Below are 21,690 nucleotides of genomic sequence, written 5' to 3'. Positions count from 1 at the left end.
CGTGTTGTTACACCCTCCGACAACACACCGACGAGGCATGATGTCTCCAAGGTACGGAAAACAGTCGAAAAAACGGAAAATAACAGAGCTGATTTGACTCGGTGTTTGTAATGTGTTTGAGAAAATGGCGGATTGCTTCCCGATGTGACGTCACAACGTGATAATAGAATAATAGAAAGGCGTTTAATTCGCCAAAATTCACCCATTTAGTGTTCGGAAATCGGTTAAAAAAATATATGGTCTTTTTTCTGCAAGATCAAGGTATATATTGACGCTTACATAGGTCTGGTGATAATGCTCCCCTTTAAGGTAAGGAGATTTCAATGTGCTTCTTGCTTGGTCCGTTCCTTTGTTGCCTTGGTCGTTGGTCTTTGTAGAAGGGGTCGAACATAGAAAATCAGCAAACGGTCATATAACTATTACCCCCACCGTATATAAGACAACGATTGTTTGTGTTGATTTGTGTTCTGATTTTGTCAACGCTTGTGTCGACTAGGGCAGTACCAAAGTTCATGAAGAGAATGAAGGTGCCAGACTACAAAGACAAGAATGTGTTCGGAGTGCCCCTCATAGTTCACGTGCAACGTTCTGGACAACCACTACCCCTCGGCCTGCAGCAGGCCCTGCGGTACCTGAGGAGCCAGTGTCTTGACCAGGTCAGCCAGGGTGCACACACACTCTCGGGTTTCACCAGTGATGTAACAAGTGATTGGGTTTATCTGACACGCATAAAGGCGGCGTATGGGTTTCCCTTCTCAATGACACGGGTCGTTGTCAGGATACAAAAGACGACAACGCGGACAATGAACGCGCTACACCTCGCTGTCACGGAATGCCGTCAGCCGACCTTGTTGACAACAACATGTTTGTTTTCGCTCCTAGGTGGGTCTGTTCCGTAAATCGGGGGTGAAGTCCAGGATTCAAGCTCTGAGGCAGTTGAACGAGAGCTCCCCGGACAACGTCAACTATGACGATCAGTCTGCGTATGACGTGGCGGACATGGTAAAGCAGTTCTTCAGGGATTTACCCGAGCCGCTGCTCACCAGCAAGCTGGGGGAGACCTTCCTCCACATCTACCAATGTGAGGCCACCACTCTCAGGCATTAACAAGTGCATGAAAAACTATGCATGTATTATTGTACCAAAATTATTTGCAAACCTGTATCTCAATCTGTGTGTGTGTAATCCAATTCACATGTCTGTGTACTAATGTGAGTGTCTGTATACACTATCAATCTCTGTGTGTGTAATCAGATCCGCGTGTGTTTGTTTTAAATTGTCTGTCCGTATTATGATTTGTCTGTGTGTAAGAAAATATCTGTCTGTCCGTATTATGATTTGTCTGTGTGTAAAAAAAACATCTGTCTGCTCGTATTATGATTTATCTGTGTGTACAAAATATCGGTGTGTAAAATGATTTGTCTGTGTGTAAAAAATATTTGTCTGTCCGTATTATGATTTGTTTGTGTGTAAAAGAATATGTCTGTCCTGATTATGATTGGTTTGTGTGTAAAAAACATATATGTCTGTTCATATTATGATTTGTCTGTGTGTACAAAATATTGGTGTGTGTAATATGATTTGTCTGTGTGTAAAAAATATTTGTCTGTCCGTATTATGATTTGTTGGTGTAAGAAAATATATGTCCGTCCGTATTATGATTTGTCTGCGTGTAAAAAAACATCTGTCTGTTCGTATTTTGATTTGTCTGTGTGTACAAAATATCTGTCTGTTTCTATTATGATTTGTCTGTGTGTACAAAATATCTGTCTGTCTGTATTATGATTTGTCTGTGTGTAAAAATTATCGGTGTGTAATATGATTTGTCTGTCCGGATTATGATGTGTTTGTGTGTAAAAAAAATAAAAATCTGTGTGTAATATGATTTGTCTGTGTGTAAAAAAATATCTGTCTGTCCGTATTATGATTTGTCTGTGTGTAAAAAAATATCTGTCTGTCCGTATTATGATTTGTCTGTGTGTAAAAACATATCTGTCTGTCCGTATTATGATTTGTCTGTGTGTAAAAACATATCTGTCTGTTCGTATTATAATTTGTCTGTGTGTAAAAAAATATCTATCTGTCCGTATTATGATTTGTCTGTGTGTAAAAAAAATATCTGGCTGTTCGTATTATGATTTGTCTTTGTGAAAAAATGATCGGTGTGTAATATGATTTGTCTGTGTGTAAAAAAAAATATATGTGTGTAATATGATTTGTCTGTGTGTAAAAACATATCTGTCTGTCCGTATTATGATTTGTCTGTGTGTAAAAAAAATATCTGGCTGTTCGTATTATGATTTGTCTTTGTGTAAAAATTATCGGTGTGTAATATGATTTGTGTGTGTGTAAAAACATATCCGTCTGTCCGGATTATGATTTTTTTGTGTGTAAAAAGAAATATCTGTGTATTATATGATTTGTCTGTGTGTAAAAACATATCTGTCTGTCCGTATTATGAGTTTTCTGTGTGTAAAAAAAATATCTGGCTGTTCGTATTATGATTTGTCTTTGTGTAAAAATTATCGGTGTGTAATATGATTTGTCTGTGTGTAAAAAAATATCTGTCTGTCCGGATTATGATTTGTTTGTGTGTAACAAAAATACCTGTGCGTAATATGATTTGTCTGTGTGTAAAAACATATCTGTCTGTCCGTATTATGATTTGTCTGTGTGTAAAAAAAATATCTGGCTGTTCGTATTATGATTTGTCTTTGTGTAAAAATTATCGGTGTGTAATATGATTTGTCTGTGTGTAAAAACATATTTGTCTGTCCGTATTATGATTTGTTTGTGTGTAAAGAAAATATCTGTCTGTCTGTATTATGATTTGTTTGTGTGTAAAAAAAAAAATCTGTCTGTTCGTATTATGATTTGTGTTTGTGTAAAAATTATTGGTGTGTAATATGATTTGTCTGTGTGTAAAAAAAAAATATCTCTGTGTAATATGATTTGTCTGTGTGTAAAAACATATCTGTCTGTCCGTATTATGATTTGTCTGTGTGTAAAAAAAATATCTGTCTGTCCGTATTATGATTTGTCTGTGTGTAAAAAAAAAAAAAATCTGGCTATTCGTATTATGATTTGTCTGTGTGTAAAAAAAAAAAAATCTGGCTATTCGTATTATGATTTGTCTGTGTGTAAAAACATATCTGTCTGTCTGGATTATGATTTGTCTGTGTGTAAAAATATATATATGTCTGTCCGTAATATGATTTGTCTGTGTGTAAAAACATACCTGTCTGTCCGTATTATGAGTTTTCTGTGTGTAAAAAAAATATCTGGCTGTTCGTATTATGATTTGTCTTTGTGTAAAAATTATCGGTGTGTAATATGATTTGTCTGTGTGTAAAAAAATATCTGTCTGTCCGGATTATGATTTGTTTGTGTGTAACAAAAATACCTGTGCGTAATATGATTTGTCTGTGTGTAAAAACATATCTGTCTGTCCGTATTATGATTTGTCTGTGTGTAAAAAAAATATCTGGCTGTTCGTATTATGATTTGTACTTTGTGTAAAAATTATCGGTGTGTAATATGATTTGTCTGTGTGTAAAAACATATTTGTCTGTCCGGATTATGATTTGTTTGTGTGTAAAGAAAATATCTGTCTGTCTGTATTATGATTTGTTTGTGTGTAAAAAAAAAAATCTGTCTGTTCGTATTATGATTTGTGTTTGTGTAAAAATTATTGGTGTGTAATATGATTTGTCTGTGTGTAAAAAAAAAAAAATCTCTGTGTAATATGATTTGTCTGTGTGTAAAAACATATCTGTCTGTCCGTATTATGATTTGTCTGTGTGTAAAAAAAAAAACATCTGGCTATTCGTATTATGATTTGTCTGTGTGTAAAAAAAAAATATCTGGCTATTCGTATTATGATTTGTCTGTGTGTAAAAACATATCTGTCTGTCTGGATTATGATTTGTCTGTGTGTAAAAATATATATATGCCTGTCCGTAATATGATTTGTCTGTGTGTAAAAACATACCTGTCTGTCCGTATTATGATTTGTCTGTGTGTAAAAAAAAATATCTGGCTGTTCGTATTAGGATTTGTCTTTGTGTAAAAATTATCGGTGTGTAATATGATTTGTCTGTGTGTAAAAAAATATCTGTCTGTCCGGATTATGATTTGTTGTGTGTAAAAAAAAATATCTGTGCGTAATATGATTTGTCTGTGTGTAAAAATATATCTGTCTGTCCGTATTATGATTTGTCTGTGTGTACAGAATATATCTGTCTGTCCGTACTACGTTTGTTTGTGTGTAAAAAAAAAATCCGTCAGTGTGTATTATGATTTGTCTGTGTGTAAAAAAAAAAATATCTGGCTATTCGTATTATGATTTGTCTGTGTGTAAAAACATATCTGTCTGTCTGGATTATGATTTGTCTGTGTGTAAAAATATATATATGTCTGTCCGTAATATGATTTGTCTGTGTGTAAAAACATACCTGTCTGTCCGTATTATGATTTGTCTGTGTGTAAAAAAAATATCTGGCTGTTCGTATTAGGATTTGTCTTTGTGTAAAAATTATCGGTGTGTAATATGATTTGTCTGTGTGTAAAAAAATATCTGTCTGTCCGGATTATGATTTGTTGTGTGTAAAAAAAAATATCTGTGCGTAATATGATTTGTCTGTGTGTAAAAATATATCTGTCTGTCCGTATTATGATTTGTCTGTGTGTACAGAATATATCTGTCTGTCCGTACTACGTTTGTTTGTGTGTAAAAAAAAAAATCCGTCAGTGTGTATTATGATTTGTCTGTGTGTAAAAAAAATATATCTGTCTGTATTTCGCTCGACGTGTGTTTAAAAAAGAATGTGTGTGTAGGTATTTAGGCATGTGTGAAGCAGGAACCATCTATCGGCGGTTATTTTAGACATGACTTTTGCGTGTACGACTTGTGTGTCTGTGTACAGCAATTTGAACGTGTGAAAGGACTTGTCTGTAACTCACCCCTGCCTTTCCTTATACTCACCACTAGTCAGCGCCTTGCAGCCACTCACCGGCGTTGGTGTTGATGCTTAAAACACTGGACTTTTCAGCACTTGCTGTAAATCAAAGTTCATGTTTTAGCAGTAACTTAGTGGTCAGAAGTATTTTTGTATTCAGATGAGTTATCAGTGATTACAACGCGAAACGCGATCATTTCGGTTACTATGCGGACAGACAGATATTTTTTTAAACACAGACAAATCATAATACGGACAGACAACTTCAAATACACAGGCACATATTGATATACAGACACAGACATGTGAATTGGATTAAACACACAAATAACTTCCATAAAAAAACGACATCCTCTCCTCCGTGCAGATGTGCCCAAAGACCAGAGGTTGCAGGCCGTCCAGGCAGCCATCATGCTCATGTCGGATGAAAACCGGGAGGTGCTGCAGATGCTGCTTTGCTTCCTGAGCGACGTGACGTCCTCCGTGGAGGAAAACCAGATGACGCCCATGAACATCGCCGTGTGTCTTGCGCCCTCCCTTTTCCATCTCAACATCCTCAAAAAGGACAATCTTTCCCCCAGGTGAATCTTCACAAAAAATGCATGCATCCTATTAACTCCTGATTCATGGTCCTCGCCCGTGACTCCATAATGAGGCGTTATAAAAGAGGTTAAAGACTTTTCTCAACCCTTGGGGGTGCGGTGGTTCACTCTAGTTGGTGATGGGGCCTTCTTTCTTTCTTTTTTAAAGCTGAGTGTTTTACGAGATCACGCTGTGTACAAACAAAGCAAAGCTCTCTAATTGAGCGTGATGAAATTGTTGCCGAAGGCGGTGTTTTTCAACCTTTTTTGAGCCAAGGCACATTTTTTGCGTTGAAAAAACTCACCACCAGCAGAAATCATTAAAAAACGAAACTCAGTTGACAGTAAAAAGTCGTTGTCGCAATTGTTGGATATGACTTTAAAGCATAACCAAGCATGCATCACTATAGCTCTTGTCTCGAAGTAGGTGTACTGTCCCGACCTGTCACATCACACCATGACTTATTTTGAGTTTTTTGCTGTTTTCCTGTGTGTAGTGTTTTAGTTCTTGTCTTGCGCTCCTATTTTGGTGGCTTTTTCTCGTTTTTTGGTATTTTCCTGTCGCAGTTTCATTTCTTCCTTTGAGCGATATTTCCCGCATCTACTTTGTATTAGCAATCAAGAATATTTCAGTTGTTTTTATCGTTCTTAATGGGGACATTGTTGATTGTCGTGTCATGTTCGGATGTACTTTATGGACGCCGTCTTTGCTCCACAGTAAGTCTTTGCTGTCGTCCAGCATTCTGTTTTTGTTTACTTTGTAGCCAGTTCAGTTTTAGTTTCCTTCTGCATAGCCTTCCCTAAGCTTCAATGCCTTTTCTTAGGGGCACTCACCTTTTGTTCATTTTTGGTTTAAAGGGGAACATTATCACAATTTCAGAAGGGTTAAAACCATTAAAAATCAGTTCCCAGTGGCTTATTTTATTTTTTGAAGTTTTTTTCAAAATTTTACCCATCACACAATATCCCTAAAAAAAGCTTCAAAGTGCCTGATTTTAACCATCGTTATATACACCCGTCCATTTTCCTGTGACGTCACATAGTGATGCCAATACAAACAAACATGGCGGTTAGAACAGCAAGGTATAGCGACATTAGCTCGGATTCAGACTCGGATTTCAGCGGCTTAAGCGATTCAACAGATTACGCATGTATTGAAACGGATGGTTGTAGTGTGGAGGCAGGTAGCGAAAACGAAATTGAAGAAGAAACCGAAGCTATTGAGCCATATCGGTTTGAACCGTATGCAAGCGAAACAGACGAAAACGACACGACAGCCAGCGACACGGGAGAAATCGAGGACGAATTCGACGATCGCCTTCTAACCAACGATTGGTATGTGTTTGTTTGGCATTAAAGGAAACTAACAACTATGAACTAGGTTTACAGCATATAAAATACATTTAGCAACAACATGCACTTTGAGAGTGCTGACAGCCCAGTTTTCATCAATTAATATATTCTGTAGACATACCCTCATCTGCTCTCTTTTCCTGAAAGCTGATCTGTCCAGTCCAGTTGGAAATGCATCTGCTTTGAGTGTCGCAGGATATCCACACATTCTTGCCATCCCTGTCGTAGCATAGCTTTCGTCGGTAAAGTGTGCGGAACAAACGTCCAATTTCTTGCCACTTTCGCATCTTTGGGCCACTGGTGCAACTTGAATCCGTCCCTGTTCGTGTTGTTACACCCTCCGACAACACACCGACGAGGCATGATGTCTCCAAGGTACGGAAAACAGTCGAAAAAAGGGAAAATAACAGAGCTGATTTGACTCGGTGTTTGTAATGTGTTTGAGAAAATGGCGGATTGCTTCCCGATGTGACGTCACGTTGTGACGTCATCGCTCCGAGAGCGAATAATAGAAAGGCGTTTAATTCGCCAAAATTCACCCATTTTGAGTTCGAAAATCGGTTAAAAAAATATATGGTCTTTTTTCTGCAACATCAAGGTATATATTGACGCTTACATAGGTCTGGTGATAATGTTCCCTTTTAATGGGGACATTGTTGATTGTCATGTCATGTTCGGGTGTACTTTATGGACGCCGTCTTTGCTCCACAGTAAGTCTTTGCTGTCGTCCAGCATTCTGTTTTTGTTTACTTTGTAAGCCAGTTCAGTTTTAGTTTCATTCTGCGTAGCCTTCCCTAAGCTTCAATGCCTTTTCTTAGGGGCACTCACCTTTTGTTTATTTTTGGTTTAAGCATTAGACACCATTTTACCTGCACACTACAAAGCAATTAGCTACCGGCTGCCACCTACTGGTATGGAAGAGTATTACACGATTACTCTGCCGAGCTCTAGACAGCACAGACACTCGACAACAACAACACATAATTTGCAGACTATAATTACTGGTTTGCAAAAAATGTTTTGGTAACGCTTTAGTATGGGGAACATATTCTACCATTAATTAGTTGCTTATTAACATGCAAGTTAGTAACATATTGGCTCTTAATTAGTCATTATTATTCTGCATGGCTTTATTATACAACCAGTAAGCCATGAACTAAGAGTCTTCCCTCAATAACCTCAGAATAATTGCTTATTAGTAATCCTAACCCTAACCCTTATATATTCCCCTAGTGTCAGGCGTGCCCCTGACAGTTTGGTTGTGTTTTAGTTTTTCCTCTGTGTGTGTAGTATTTCCTGTCAGCGCTCTTGTTTTGGTTCTGTTTCCTGTTTGTCTCCCTGAGTGCTGTGCCCCCTCAGCTGTGGCTGATTGGCACCTGGCCACACCTGGTGTCAATCAGCCAGCTGCTATTTAAACCTGCCCTACCCTCCCGTCACTGCTGGATTATTGTTATTGTCATTATCGCTAATACTTGTTGTCACTACTACCTATCGTTGTAGCTCTGTCTACTTTTGTTCACTCTGCTCATGTCATAGTTCCTTCGTGTCACAGTAAGTGTTTTTGTTTCTTGTCCACAGTTAGCATTTTTGCTATTTTAGTTCATAGCCAAGATTGTTCTCCGCCTTGTGCGCGCCTTTTGTTGTTACCCTTTTGTTTGTTTTTTTGCCATAGTGTTTAATTAAATCATGTTTTCTCGCTCAATACCTGCCGTCATCTCTGCATCTTGGGGTTCGTCACCAACAAACTCTGACACCTAGTGTCCAAATAACTCTAAATTAAGTCTTTGTTACTTTAATAAGCAACTCATTAATGGTGAGTATTTTCCCCATACTAAAGTGTTACCAATATTTTTAACCCGAATAGGTGAAATTAGATAATCTCCCACGGCACACCAGACTGTATCTGGTGGTTGAAAAACACTGTCCGAAGGGATCAAAGAGGCTTCCTGCGGAGCGGAGGGAGGGTTTACGTTCCGCGCTGCATCGAGATGTTGAGTAAGCTTTTCTGTCCTGTAACCCTCAGAGCCATGCAGAAGAAGTACGCCAGCGGCAGGCCAGACCAGAAGGACCTGAACGAGAACTTGGCGGCCACACAGGGTCTCGCTCATATGATCACGGAGTGCAACCGTCTCTTCGAGGTACGAGAACGCACATTTTTACCCCCGAGCTCCCTCGACGGCGAGTCTTGAGCGCCTGCTCTTACGCACCCTTCAGATCCCACAGGAAATGGTGACTCAGTCGCGCAGCTCGTACGTGGAGGCCGACCTGCACGCGCCCACCTTCGACGAGCTCTTCAAGCAGCTGGAGGACGACGGCGGAACGTACGACAACCACGTGGAGGGCAGGCTTCAAAACCTGCTAAAAGAAGCTCGCGAGAAGTCCAAGTACTGGGTGTCCTGCAGCAGCTCGGATAATACCGAGCTGTACTATAAAAAGGTAGGAGTCAGAGGTCACGTTGAGCCTTTTTGAGCCCACCGGCTTGTTTCTGGCAAACCTCCAATATAAGGGGTGCACTTCAAACCTCATAGTAATCTAACACTGCTGTGTATCACATCCAATATTGGAACCCTGAGTATTGGCCGATATCGAATTGATCCGTATTAGCCCGGATAATACATACGTTTAGTATTTTGTAGCGTGCAGTGACGTGCGGTGAGGTTCATGGCTGGTGAGGCACTCACTTCATCAGTCATATTTAAAAAGTGAATTATATTTATATAGCGCTTTTCTCTAGTGACTCAAAGCGCTTTACATTGTGAAACACAATATCTAAGTTACATTTTTAAACCAGTGTGGGTGGCACTGGGAGCAGGTGGGTAAAGTGTCTTGCCCAAGGACACAACGGCAGTGACTAGGATGGCGGAAGCGGGAATCGAACCTGGAACCCTCAAGTTGCTGGCACGGCAACTCTACCAACCGAGCTATGCCGCCCCAAAGAGCAGGGGTCCCCAAACTTTTTGACTCGGGGGCCGCATTGGGTTAAAAAAATTTGGCCAGGGGCCGGGCTGTATGTATGTATGTATATATATATATATATATATATATATATGTATATATATATATATATATATGTATATATGTATATATATATGTATATATATGTATGTGTGTGTATATATATATATATATATATATACATTGTCTTTATATTCCAGCGAGTTAATCCGTTTTGTCCTTTAACATCAATTAACATTGATGTTCATCAACATTTAACATTGTCACGTTATCGATGGGAAAATTAAGTTTTAGACAATATGATTTGCCTGAGCGGCTAGGAGACACAGAGTAACAAGCGGTATAAAATGGATTAGAAAGGAAAGATAAAATTTAAAAAAAATAAAATTTAAAATTAAAACACTTTTTTTTTTAACTTGGGACTTCCCGTGGGCCGGATTTTGGATGCTGGGGGGCCGGATACGGCCCAGGGGCCGTAGTTTGGGGTCCCCTGCTAAAGAGTATGTTATTCACCATTTGATTGGCAGCATGTTTGAAAGCTCATACCAGCATTCTTTACACATGCAAACTGTAGCACACAAAAAAGCACATTTAATAAAAAAAAACATTATGGTCTTACCTTTACTTATAAATGAAGTCCATGCGCCGCTCCTTCTGAACAAAAGCATCGATAACTTGTTTATAGAAGTCTTCCTTATCTTTCTTCAGTTTTAAAAGTCTCTCTGTCTCGATGGAGATCTTCCTTTAATTATTACCTTCTGCTTCGATTGAAAGTCCAGTTTAGAAAACTGTTTTCCATCCATCTTCTTCCGCTTATCCGAGGTCGGGTCGCGGGGGCAGCAGCCTAAGCAGGGAAGCCCAGACTTCCCTCTCCCCAGCCACTTCGTCCAGCTCCTCCCGGGGGATCCCGAGGCGTTCCCAGGCCAGCCGGGAGAGATAGTCTTCCCAACGTGGCCTGGGTCTTCCCCGTGGCCTCCTACCGGTCGGTACTGTTTTATTTTAGATATGTAATCCTCCATGTTAAAAGTCCAGGCGAGAGGAAAAAATAAACGATCACTGCTGCACTTGACTTGCTAACTGTTGCTGCTTGTTGTCACTAGACTTCTTAACGCACAAACAAACAAAGGATTTGGCAGCTTTTTTCAATTTGGCTCCATTATGCTGTCTTGTCTCATTGGCCCTATTTTTCTGTTTAATGTCCAGGTGGGTGACGGCAACCCGCTGAGGCGCTGGAGAGTCTCCGTGGAGGTGGAAGCGCCGCCGTCCGTTGTGTTGAACCGCGTGCTGCGTGAGCGCCACCTGTGGGATGTGGACTTGCTGCAATGGAAAGTGTGCGAGACGCTGGACAAGCAGACGGAGGTGTTTCAGTACGTCCTCAACCGGATGCCGCCGCACCCCAGCAGAGACTTTGTGGTTCTCAGGTGAGTTACGACGCAAAGAAAGACGACATGGACAGTATGTTTTTATCAGGTTCATGGTGCTGAGGCACTACCTTATTGTTTTAGACCAGGGGTGTCCAAACCTTTTGACTTGGGGGGGCTACATTTGGGATATATATATATATATATATATATATATATATATATATATATATATATATATATATATCGTATTTTTCGGAGTATAAGCCGAAAATGCATAATAAAGAAGGAAAAAAACATAAATAAGGCGCACTGGAGTATATGTCGCATTTTTGGGGGAAATTTATTTGATAAAAGCCAACACCAAGAATAGACATTTGAAAGGCAACTTAAAATAAATAAAGAATAGTGAACAACAGGTTGAATAAGTGTACGTTATATGAGGCATAAATAACCAACTGAGAACGTGCCTGGTATGTCATACTTGCCAACCCTCCCGGATTTTCCGGGAGACTCCCGAAATTCAGCGCCTCTCCCGAAAACCTCCCGGGACAAATTTTCTCCCGAAAATCTCCCGAAATTCAGGCGGAGCTGGAGGCCACGCCCCCTCCAGGTTTATTGTTAGGCAGTTTCATTAACGTCCTCCCAGCACGGCAACAACACACAACAGCAGCAGTCATGTTTTCGTCTACCGTAAAGCAGTTCGTCTGCCGTAAACAGCAATGTTGTGACACTCTTAAACAGGACAATACTGCCATCTACTGTACATGCAAATGTGACATTAACATCTAGGGCTTTTAGAGAGTGCAGTGCACAACTGCGCACACAACAAGGAGACGAAGCAGAATGCATCATCAGAGAGGGCGTTCAGCATGGTTAGAAAAATAGTGACAGAGAATAGAACAAGGATGGACAATTCAACCCTTAACTCAACAATGAGTAGATGAGTGTTATGTGTGTGTATATATGTAAATAAATGAACACTGAAATTCAAGTATTTCTTTTATTTATATATATATATATATATATATATATATATATAGCTAGAATTCACTGAAAGTCAAGTATTTCTTATATATATATATATATATATATATATATATATATATACCGGTGTATATATATGAAATAATTGACTTCGGGAATTCTAGCTGTAAATATACTCCTCCCCTCTTAACCACGCCCCCCCCCCTCCACCCACACCCCCCACCTCCCGAAATCGGAGGTCTCAAGGTTGGCAAGTATGCTGGTATGTTAATGTAACATATTATGGTAAGAGTCATTCAAATAACTATAACATATAGAACATGCTATACGTTTACCAAACAATCTGACACTCCTAATCGCTAAATCCCATGAAATCTTATACGTCTAGTCTCTTACGTGAATGAGCTAAATAATATTATTTGATATTTTACGCTAATGTGTTAATAATTTCACACATAAGTCGCTCCTGAGTATAAGTCGCAACCCCCGGCAAAACTATGAAAAAAAACTGCGACTTATAGTCCGAAAAATACGGTATATACAGTCGTGGTCAAAAGTTTACATATACTTGTAAAGAACATAATGTCATGGCCAACGTTCCCTCTAAGGTGCGCGCCTGCGCAATTGCGCACTGCTCAAGCGTCCTCTGCGCACAGCAAATATATGCCGCGCACCAAATCAAATCCCATCTGAATTCTAAACAAAATAAACACATTTATTCTGTGTAATTTTGCAATGCAACTCTGAGTGACAGTGACAACAAGCGGCTTTAACGGTGTTCGTCAACACCGTTCAATTATTGCAACGTCTATCGAGATGCTTCGAGGACAGGATTTATATTGATCACTTTATTGAGCAAAACTGTTTATATTCGGCCATAACCACACCAAAAACATGAGTAAAAAACTTCTATCTGGAAAAACTGGTCATTTTCTGCCGTACAAACCAGGCCAAAACCAACTTGTCATCTGTCACCAACACGCATAGCACTAAGCCACTGGTGCGTTTATGGCCACACAAAAAGTCGGATAAATCATACACCACACAGTTACACTATGACTCCTCAGTCATACGTGTGCTTATTCTACTGTCATTTATTAATTATTATGTATATATATATATATATATAGTCCCATGGCAAGTTTCACTTCAATAAGGCGCTTTTGGTAGCCATCCACAAGCTTTTGGCAAGTTTGTGGTTGAATTTTTTTACCACTCCTCTTGACAAAATTGGTGCAGTTCAGCTAAATTTGTTGGTTTTCTGATATGGACTTCAGCATTGTCCACACATTTAAGTCAGGACTTTGGGAAGGCAATTCTAATATCTTAATTCTACCCTGATTTAGCCATTCCTTTACCACTTTTGACGTGTGTTTGGGGTCATTGTCTTGTTGGAACACCCAACTGCGCCCAAGACCCAACATCCGGGCTGATGATTTTAGGTTGTCCTGAAGAATTTGGAGGTAATCCTCCTTTTTCATTGTCCCATTTAAAGCACAAGTTCCATTGGCGGCAAAACAGACCTAGAGCATAATACTACCACCACCATGCTTGACGGTATGTATGGTGTTCCTGGGATTAAAGGCCTCACCTTTTCTCCTCCAAACATATTGCGGGGTATTGTGGCCAAACAGCTCAATTTTTGTTTCATCTGACCACAGAACTTTCTTCCAGAAGGTCTTATCTTTGTCCATGTGATGTCATGTAATTTGTAGAAATGATTGGAAACTCAAGACAGCCATAACATTATGTCTTTTACAACTTTTGACCACAACTGTATGTTTATGTTAGTGTGATGGTTTGATTCTTGCAAATGCAAGTAATATTTATCCTGCCTAGGTCTTGGAGGACAGACCTGCCCAAAGGCGCATGTTCCCTGGTTTCTGTCTCAATGGAGCATGAGGATTGTCCTCCTGTCGGAGCGGTACGAGCTATTGTCCTGGAGTCCAATTACCTGCTGGAGCCTTGCGGCTCAGGGAAGTCCAGACTAACTCACATTTGCAGAGTGGATTTGAAGTGAGTGCCACTTAGAGAGAAACTCAACTTTTTAACTAGACATCTGTCAGTAGTTGGTCCAAGAACATCTTATTTTGTCTCCAACCCGTACACTATTCAAAAAAGCACAGCTATGTTGAGTCTATAACAGGTATTCTCAATCTGGTGGTACGCAGGCTCTACCAAGTGGTACACCAAAGAATCACTTAATAATGAAATATTGTTATGTAATTTGTTATTTAAGTACAGAGTTTTATTGTCTATATTCAAACACAGTGCTACTGTTCAAACTGTGTGTAATGTTACAGTAGCCAAAAATAATAAATACCCTATGTTCCAGACTATATAACGTGCACATGTGTTAAAGCTACACCCACTAAATTAAAAACAATTAAAATGTTTCCATATATTAGCCGCACCGGATTATAGGCCGCAGATACATATGTTGCCAAATGAGTTATTTACACAGAAATATTCTGTAAATTTTTATTTACATACCTTAATTGTTCCCAAGCAGTGTCTGTAACACAGCAGTAAAACGGCTAGTCAAACAAAACAGCAGTCATCATCATGGGCCCACTATCTTCAGAAGCTAGCTCTCCAATCAGCGCAACAGACTCAATAACTCCACAGTGACGTTTTGGTGAATTTACTGAGGAATTTGCGAAATTGAAACAAAACAAAAATAATGCTATTGAAAGTTAATAATACTAACACAGACACTCGTAAAAGTGTTAGCATATTAGCTACTATATATGCTTGATTCATTACATACACATATGCATGAAAACATTCCTACAGAATCAAATCAAATCAAATCAACTTTATTTATAAAGCACATTTAAAATTTACCACTGTACAATGGGCAGGTTAAAAGATAATACGAGTACCGAGCAAACGCAACACAACACAAACAAAACACGATAAAAAATAAATAAATACAATAGAATAAATAAAAACATAAAAACAGGTTCACAGCATGTGTATTATGGGGCACCATTGCAGGATGGATATCACTCAGTGTTAAAAGCCATGGAATAAAAGTATGTTTTTAAGAGAGACACCACACATGGGACGGTTAAGTAAGTACGAATTGTTTTAGTTATTTTGCGAAACTTACAAATGTTGCTTAAAGCGATGAATGAAGAATCCATACGAGTAGCAACGCTGTGGACGACTAGAAGACGGAACGGCACTTCTACTTCCGGTTGAAAGCACTAAAACGAAGGAATTACTCAAGTCGTCCAAAAGATGGCGCCATAGCACAAACAATAATGCACATGTTTAGTGTTTTTGCATGTGTTTTAATGAAAAATATTTGCAATATGACCGTTAGCGAAGAAAAATCTATAAATTACCGGCGCTGTTTTATAAGCAGCAGGGTTCAAAGCGTAGGAAAAAAAAGTAGAGGCTTATAGCCCGGAATTTACTGTATTCTTGCTAAATAAAATGTTGACCTTGTTTTTAATGAATATTTAGGCCTACTACGTTCCTGTATTTTAATATTGTTGATTATGGTGGTACTTGGTGAATAAAAGTTCCAGAACCACTGATCTATAATCTTGCTTCTGTTCCAGGGGAAGAACTCCAGAATGGTACAACAAAACATTCGGCCATCTTTGTGCGGCGGAAGCCGCTCGCATCCGCAACTCTTTTCAGCCGCTCATCACAGATGGTCCCGAGACCAAAATCTGAAACATTGTGAAGACAAAGATAGGACCCCCCCCCAAACTATGGCACAGTTAATGTAATATGTTTTTTAAAATATTTTGTATTATGATCATGTTGAGCTCCTCTGCATTTGCACAGTAACACATGAGGACATCTTATAGGTGTTGAGCATATTTACTCCTTGGGAAATTAATCATCCTGCCAATGTTGAATCGCAACTTAACTCACTTTGATATCAGAAAAACCTCCATCGTGTAAACTTCTGTGTATATAATAATACATAACTGTTGTGATATACAATGTCTAAGACATTCAAGCTCTTATATGCTTCTGGGAAGCATGTACATATTGATCATTTAAGATTAAAAGCTATATTATTATTATGAGGTACACACAAGTGTCCTGTGTATGTGTACATAAATGTGTGAATATACTGTACGTGTATATTGGATATTTGTGAAGGGATTAGTACAGTATATATGTTTGTTTCCTATATATTGATTTGCCATCCTGTCAGTCTGCCTGTATTGCAAACATGTAAACTGGTTTTACTTCAGTATTGCTTTTGGAATTGATGTCTTTTTTGTTTTTTTCAACTTTGACCTCCTACGGTTGTGAATGACTTAAGGTGTGACTTGATCATGCCTGCTTTTAGGGTACTTGACCGTGCCGCCGACGACAAAAGACACGCTTGTTTTTAAATAAAACTGAATAATAAAATAAGTTGTTTTTTTTTAACGAATCTTACATTCATATAGAGTGGAACCACGATTCACGAAGCCCTCTATTTGAACCTGTGCCTTCATTCATTCACTGTGTGTCCTGCCATTTTGATGACATCACTTCCTGCGCAGTTCCTGCGTCACATCCTGTTTATGCAGTCCCTCTCTCGTTATTTTGCTTACATACCCCGTTTCCATATGAGTTGGGAAATTGTGTTAGATGTAAATATAAACGGAATACAATGATTTGCAAATCATTTTCAACCCATATTCAGTTGAATATGCTACAAAGACAACATATTTGATGTTCAAACTGATAAACGTTTTTTTTGGGGGTTTTTTTGCAAATCATTAACTTTAGAATTTGATGCCAGCAACACGTGACAAAGAAGTTGGGAAAGGTGGCAATAAATACTGATAAAGTTGAGGAATGCTCATCAAACACTTATTTGGTACATCCCACAGGTGACCAGGCAAATTGGGAACAGGTGGGTGCCATGATTGGGTATAAAAGTAGATTCCATGAAATGCTCAGTCATTCACAAACAAGGATGGGGCGAGGGTCACCACTTTGTCAACAAATGCGTGAGCAAATTGTTGAACAGTTTAAGAAAAACCTTTCTCAACCAGCTATTGCAAGGAATGTAGGGATTTCACCATCTACGGTCCATAATATCAAAGGGTTCAGAGAATCTGGAGAAATCACTGCACGTAAGCAGCTAAGCCCGTGACCTTCGATCACTCAGGCTGTACTGCATCAACAAGCGACATCAGTGTGTAAAGGATATCACCACATGGGCTCAGGAACACTTCAGAAACCCACTGTCAGTAACTACAGTTGGTCGCTACATCTGTAAGTGCAAGTTAAAACTGTCCTATGCAAGGCAAAAACCGTTTATCAACAACACCCAGAAATGCAGTTGGCTTCGCTGGGCCTGAGCTCATCTAAGATGGACTGATACAAAGTGGAAAAGTGTTCTGTGGTCTGACGAGTCCACATTTCAAATTGTTTTTGGAAACTGTGGACGTCGTGTCCTCCGGACCAAAGAGGAAAAGAACCATCCGGATTGTTATAGGCGCAAAGTTGAAAAGCCAGCATCTGTGATGGTATGTGGTGTATTAGTGCCCAAGACATGGGTAACTTACACATCTGTGAAGGCGCCATTAATGCTGAAAGGTACATACAGGTTTTGGAGCGACATATGTTGCCATCCAAGCAACGTTACCATGGACGCCCCTGCTTATTTCAGCAAGACAATGCCAAGCCACGTGTTACATCAACGTGGCTTCATAGTAAAAGAGTGCGGGTACTAGACTGGCCTACCTGTAGTCCAGACCTGTCTCCCATTGAAAATGTGTGGCGCATTATGAAGCCAAAAATACCACAACGGAGACCCCCGGACTGTTGAACAACTTAAGCTGTACATCAAGCAAGAATGGGAAAGAATTCCACCTGAGAAGCTTCAAAAATGTGTCTCCTCAGTTCCCAAACGTTTACTGAGTGTTGTTAAAAGGAAAGGCCATGTAACACAGTGGTGAACATGCCCTTTCCCAACTACTTTGGCACGTGTTGCAGCCATGAAATTCTAAGTTAATTATTATTTGCAAAAAAAAAATAAAGTTTATGAGTTTGAACATCAAATATCTTGTCTTTGTAGTGCATTCAATTGAATATAGGTTGAAAAGGATTTGCAAATCATTGTATTCCGTTTATATTTACATCTAACACAATTTCCCAACTCATATGGAAACGGGGTTTGTAATATGGGTCCAAAAAAAAGCCAACAAACCAGCCTGTAAAGAAGGAGGGAATTGCTGTGGACTTAGACTTGGAGAGGAGACGGAAAAGAAGAAAACCCTGTAAAAAAAAAAGAGCACTCTCATTCGGAGTAGTAACACCCGGCCCCTCCTGCCCGCCCCCTCCTCTCTCTTTCCCTCTCTCCCACTTTCTTCTCCGCACCAAGTCTTTGCCTTGAATGCATTCGCCTCCTCTTGTAGGGTGCATGCCAAAAACATTCGCGGGCAGCAAGGTCAACCAATTTTACCTTTTTTTTTTTTTTTTTTTACTATTGTAGCAACATGGTTGTTAACGTTTTTGAGAGCACCAAATTGACTTTTTTGTATACGCGCGTTGACAGTTCAGCTTGACATTGTTGTTTTGTTAATAAGGAGATTGATAATCCTTTTTTTTTTTTTTCATTTAACTTTTATTGACTTCCAGCATCAGACATTCCTATCCATTACATCATATTTGCATACATCCTATATCTGTTGTCTGCCCTAAATGTCCTTTGTTTGATTGATTGAAACTTGTATTAGTAGATTCCACACTACAGTACATATTCCGTACAATTGACCACTAAATGGAAACACCCGAATAAGATTTTCAACTCGTTTAAGTCCACGTTCATCAATTCATGGTCAAAATATTTTTTTTGTTTATATCCCAACGGTGTCACGCCCCGCCCCCCAACAGAAAGAAACAGCCATTTACAGATACGTCAATTAAATAAATAAATAAATAATAATAATACATTATTAATAATAATAATCAGAAAACAAAATATCACACATGTAATGTTTTTTTTTGTTTTTTTTTAACACTTTTGATCAGAGAATGAGAAAGGTTTAAATGGGTAAAAAAAAACTCATGCAAATATACACTAATTACAAATTGTGACATTTAATCAAAAGACATTCAGATGTTTTAAATACAAATACAAACATGTCTGGTATTTGAGCAAGATTTGAGCAAAAAAAAACAAAAAAAAACAAAAAGAATATGAATCCAAAATTGTTATGCCCTTTAAAAAATAAAGGACGATGGCGTTGGGGTATTGTGGAAAAACCTGCCGGTGTATCGCACACCTGTGAAAGAATTGGACATTGTCATTTTTTAATTGAACATAGAAACATATCCTGTGAAAAATCAAGTATAGTGGAGTAGCACACAAAAAATAGGGCCAAAGTACAGCAAAAAATGACAAAGGAAAAGGAAAATATAAATCAGCCTGTGTTGTTTTATTGTAAATAGACTTTTACAAGCCCATTACAGGCACTAATTGGGAAGAGGGGGACCTCTACTGGTCACATGGAGGAAACACTTGATGATTTGTCTTAATTTGCCAAGGATGCTGTTAATGTTTACATGATCTGCCCTTAGATGTCATATTACTGTCCAAAAAAATAGCACCCTAAAAAGGATACATCGAATAAAAGAGGACCTTTAGTTAAAATAACAACGTGCTGACAGTTTGCCTAATGGCCGGTGATCCCTTCAAATAGTCGATTATCTGCTTTACTTGAAGTGAAATGAAGCAAAAAAAGCCGCACTGCAGTTGTCATATTGGGTCTTGCAAACACTACAATATGTCTGCCTTCCTTTCCTAAACTGTGTTGACACAGATCACCTTAATGAGGTCACGAGATGCAAGCCTGTCCTCTGGCAGTCTGTCACAGCAATGGACAGGAATATGATCAAGCTGTCAGAGGCAATTTTATACAACCACCACTGTTTTGCAGCACACATACTCATTGGGAAATAGGAAGACCATTTTTTCTAAATCTTTGTACTGTTTTCATCGGGCATTGGTGAACATTTAAGGGCGTAGCGCCATATTTTGGGTCCTCAATGCACCCTAAACACACACTTGGTATGTAAACATACACTAAAAAAAAACTAATTAATGCATACAGCTTTTTACAACACATTTAAAAACCTTAAATAGGTTTTTGACTTTATTGTGATTAACATATCTATATTACAACATATAGACTCCCAATATATATATATATATATATATATATATATATATATATATATATATATATATATATATATATATATATATATATATATATATATATGTGGAAGGTCAAGGCTAGCGTGGTCCCCGTGGTAGTGGGGGCCCTCGGGGCAGTAACCCCCAAACTGGGAAAGTGACTCCAACATATGCCAGGAACAACATCTGAAGCCTCAGTCCAGAAGAGCGAAGTCCTAGGAACAGCCAAGATACTGCGCAGAACCCTCAAACCCCCATGCCCATTTATGTATATATATATATATATATATATATATATATATATATATATATATATATATATATATATATATATACAAACCCCGTTTCCATATGAGTTTGGAAATTGTGTTAGATGCAAATATAAACGGAATACAATGATTTGCATATCATTTTCAACCTATACTCAGTTGAATATGCTACAAAGACAACATATTTGTTGTTCAAACTGATAAACATTTTTTTTTTGTTGCAAATAATCATTAACTTTAGAATTTGATGCCAGCAACATGTGACAAAGAAGTTGGGAAAGGTGGCAATAAATACTGATAAAGTTGAGGAATGCTCATCAAACACTTATTTGGAACATCCCACAGGTGAACAAGCTAATTGGGAACAGGTGGGTGCCATGATTGGGTGTAAAAGTAGATTCCATGAAATGCTCAGTCATTCACAAACAAGGATGGGGAGAGGGTCACCACTTTGTCAACAAATGCATGAGCAAATTGTTGAACAGTTTAAGAAAAAACTTTCTCAACCAGCTATTGCAAGGAATTTAGGGATTTCACCATCTACGGTCCGTAATATCATCAAAGGGTTCAGAGAATCCGGAGAAATCACTGCACATAAGCAGCTAAGACCGTGACCTTCGATCCCTCAGGCTGTATTGCATCAACAAGCGACATCAGTGTGTAAAGGATATCACCACATGGACTCAGGAACACTTCAGAAACCCACTGTCAGTAACTACAGTTGGTCGCTACATCTGTAAGTGCAAGTTAAAACTCTCCAATGCAAGGCGAAAACCGTTTATCAACAACACCCAGAAATGCCGTCGGCTTTGCTGGGCCTGAGCTCATCTAAGATGGACTGATACAAAGTGGAAAAGTGTTCTGTGGTCTGACGAGTCCACATTTCAAATTGTTTTTGGAAACTGTGGACGTCGTGTCCTCTGGACCAAAGAGGAAAAGAACCATCCGGATTGTTATCGGCGCAAAGTTGAAAAGCCAGCATCTGTGATGGTATGGGGGTGTATTAGTGCCCAAGACATGGGTAACTTACACATCTGTGAAGGCGCCATTAATGCT

General features: G+C 38.9%; 1 protein-coding gene across 5 annotated transcripts in view; it reads left to right on the top strand.

Annotated features, from left to right (window-relative positions):
* stard13b (StAR related lipid transfer domain containing 13b) overlaps positions 1-16,584 on the top strand; it is a 242,765-nt gene extending 226,181 nt beyond the window's left edge. For all 5 annotated transcript variants that reach the window (XM_061972527.1, XM_061972526.1, XM_061972529.2 and 2 more), the window contains 8 exons: positions 497-656; positions 883-1,081; positions 5,326-5,539; positions 8,916-9,030; positions 9,107-9,328; positions 11,051-11,268; positions 14,035-14,211; positions 15,768-16,584. In XM_061972527.1, the coding sequence (XP_061828511.1) occupies positions 497-656; positions 883-1,081; positions 5,326-5,539; positions 8,916-9,030; positions 9,107-9,328; positions 11,051-11,268; positions 14,035-14,211; positions 15,768-15,885 (1,423 nt within the window). In that variant the 3' untranslated portion in view covers positions 15,886-16,584. The remainder of the gene's footprint in view (positions 1-496; positions 657-882; positions 1,082-5,325; positions 5,540-8,915; positions 9,031-9,106; positions 9,329-11,050; positions 11,269-14,034; positions 14,212-15,767) is intronic.
* The last annotated feature ends 5,106 nt before the right edge of the window (positions 16,585-21,690 follow it).

The sequence above is a fragment of the Nerophis lumbriciformis genome, linkage group LG17 (genome assembly GCF_033978685.3).
Source record: "Nerophis lumbriciformis linkage group LG17, RoL_Nlum_v2.1, whole genome shotgun sequence".
In the NCBI taxonomy this organism is placed as follows: domain Eukaryota; kingdom Metazoa; phylum Chordata; class Actinopteri; order Syngnathiformes; family Syngnathidae; genus Nerophis; species Nerophis lumbriciformis.
The sequence above is the reverse complement of the archived record's forward strand: the minus strand, read 5'-3'. Positions and strand labels throughout refer to the sequence as shown.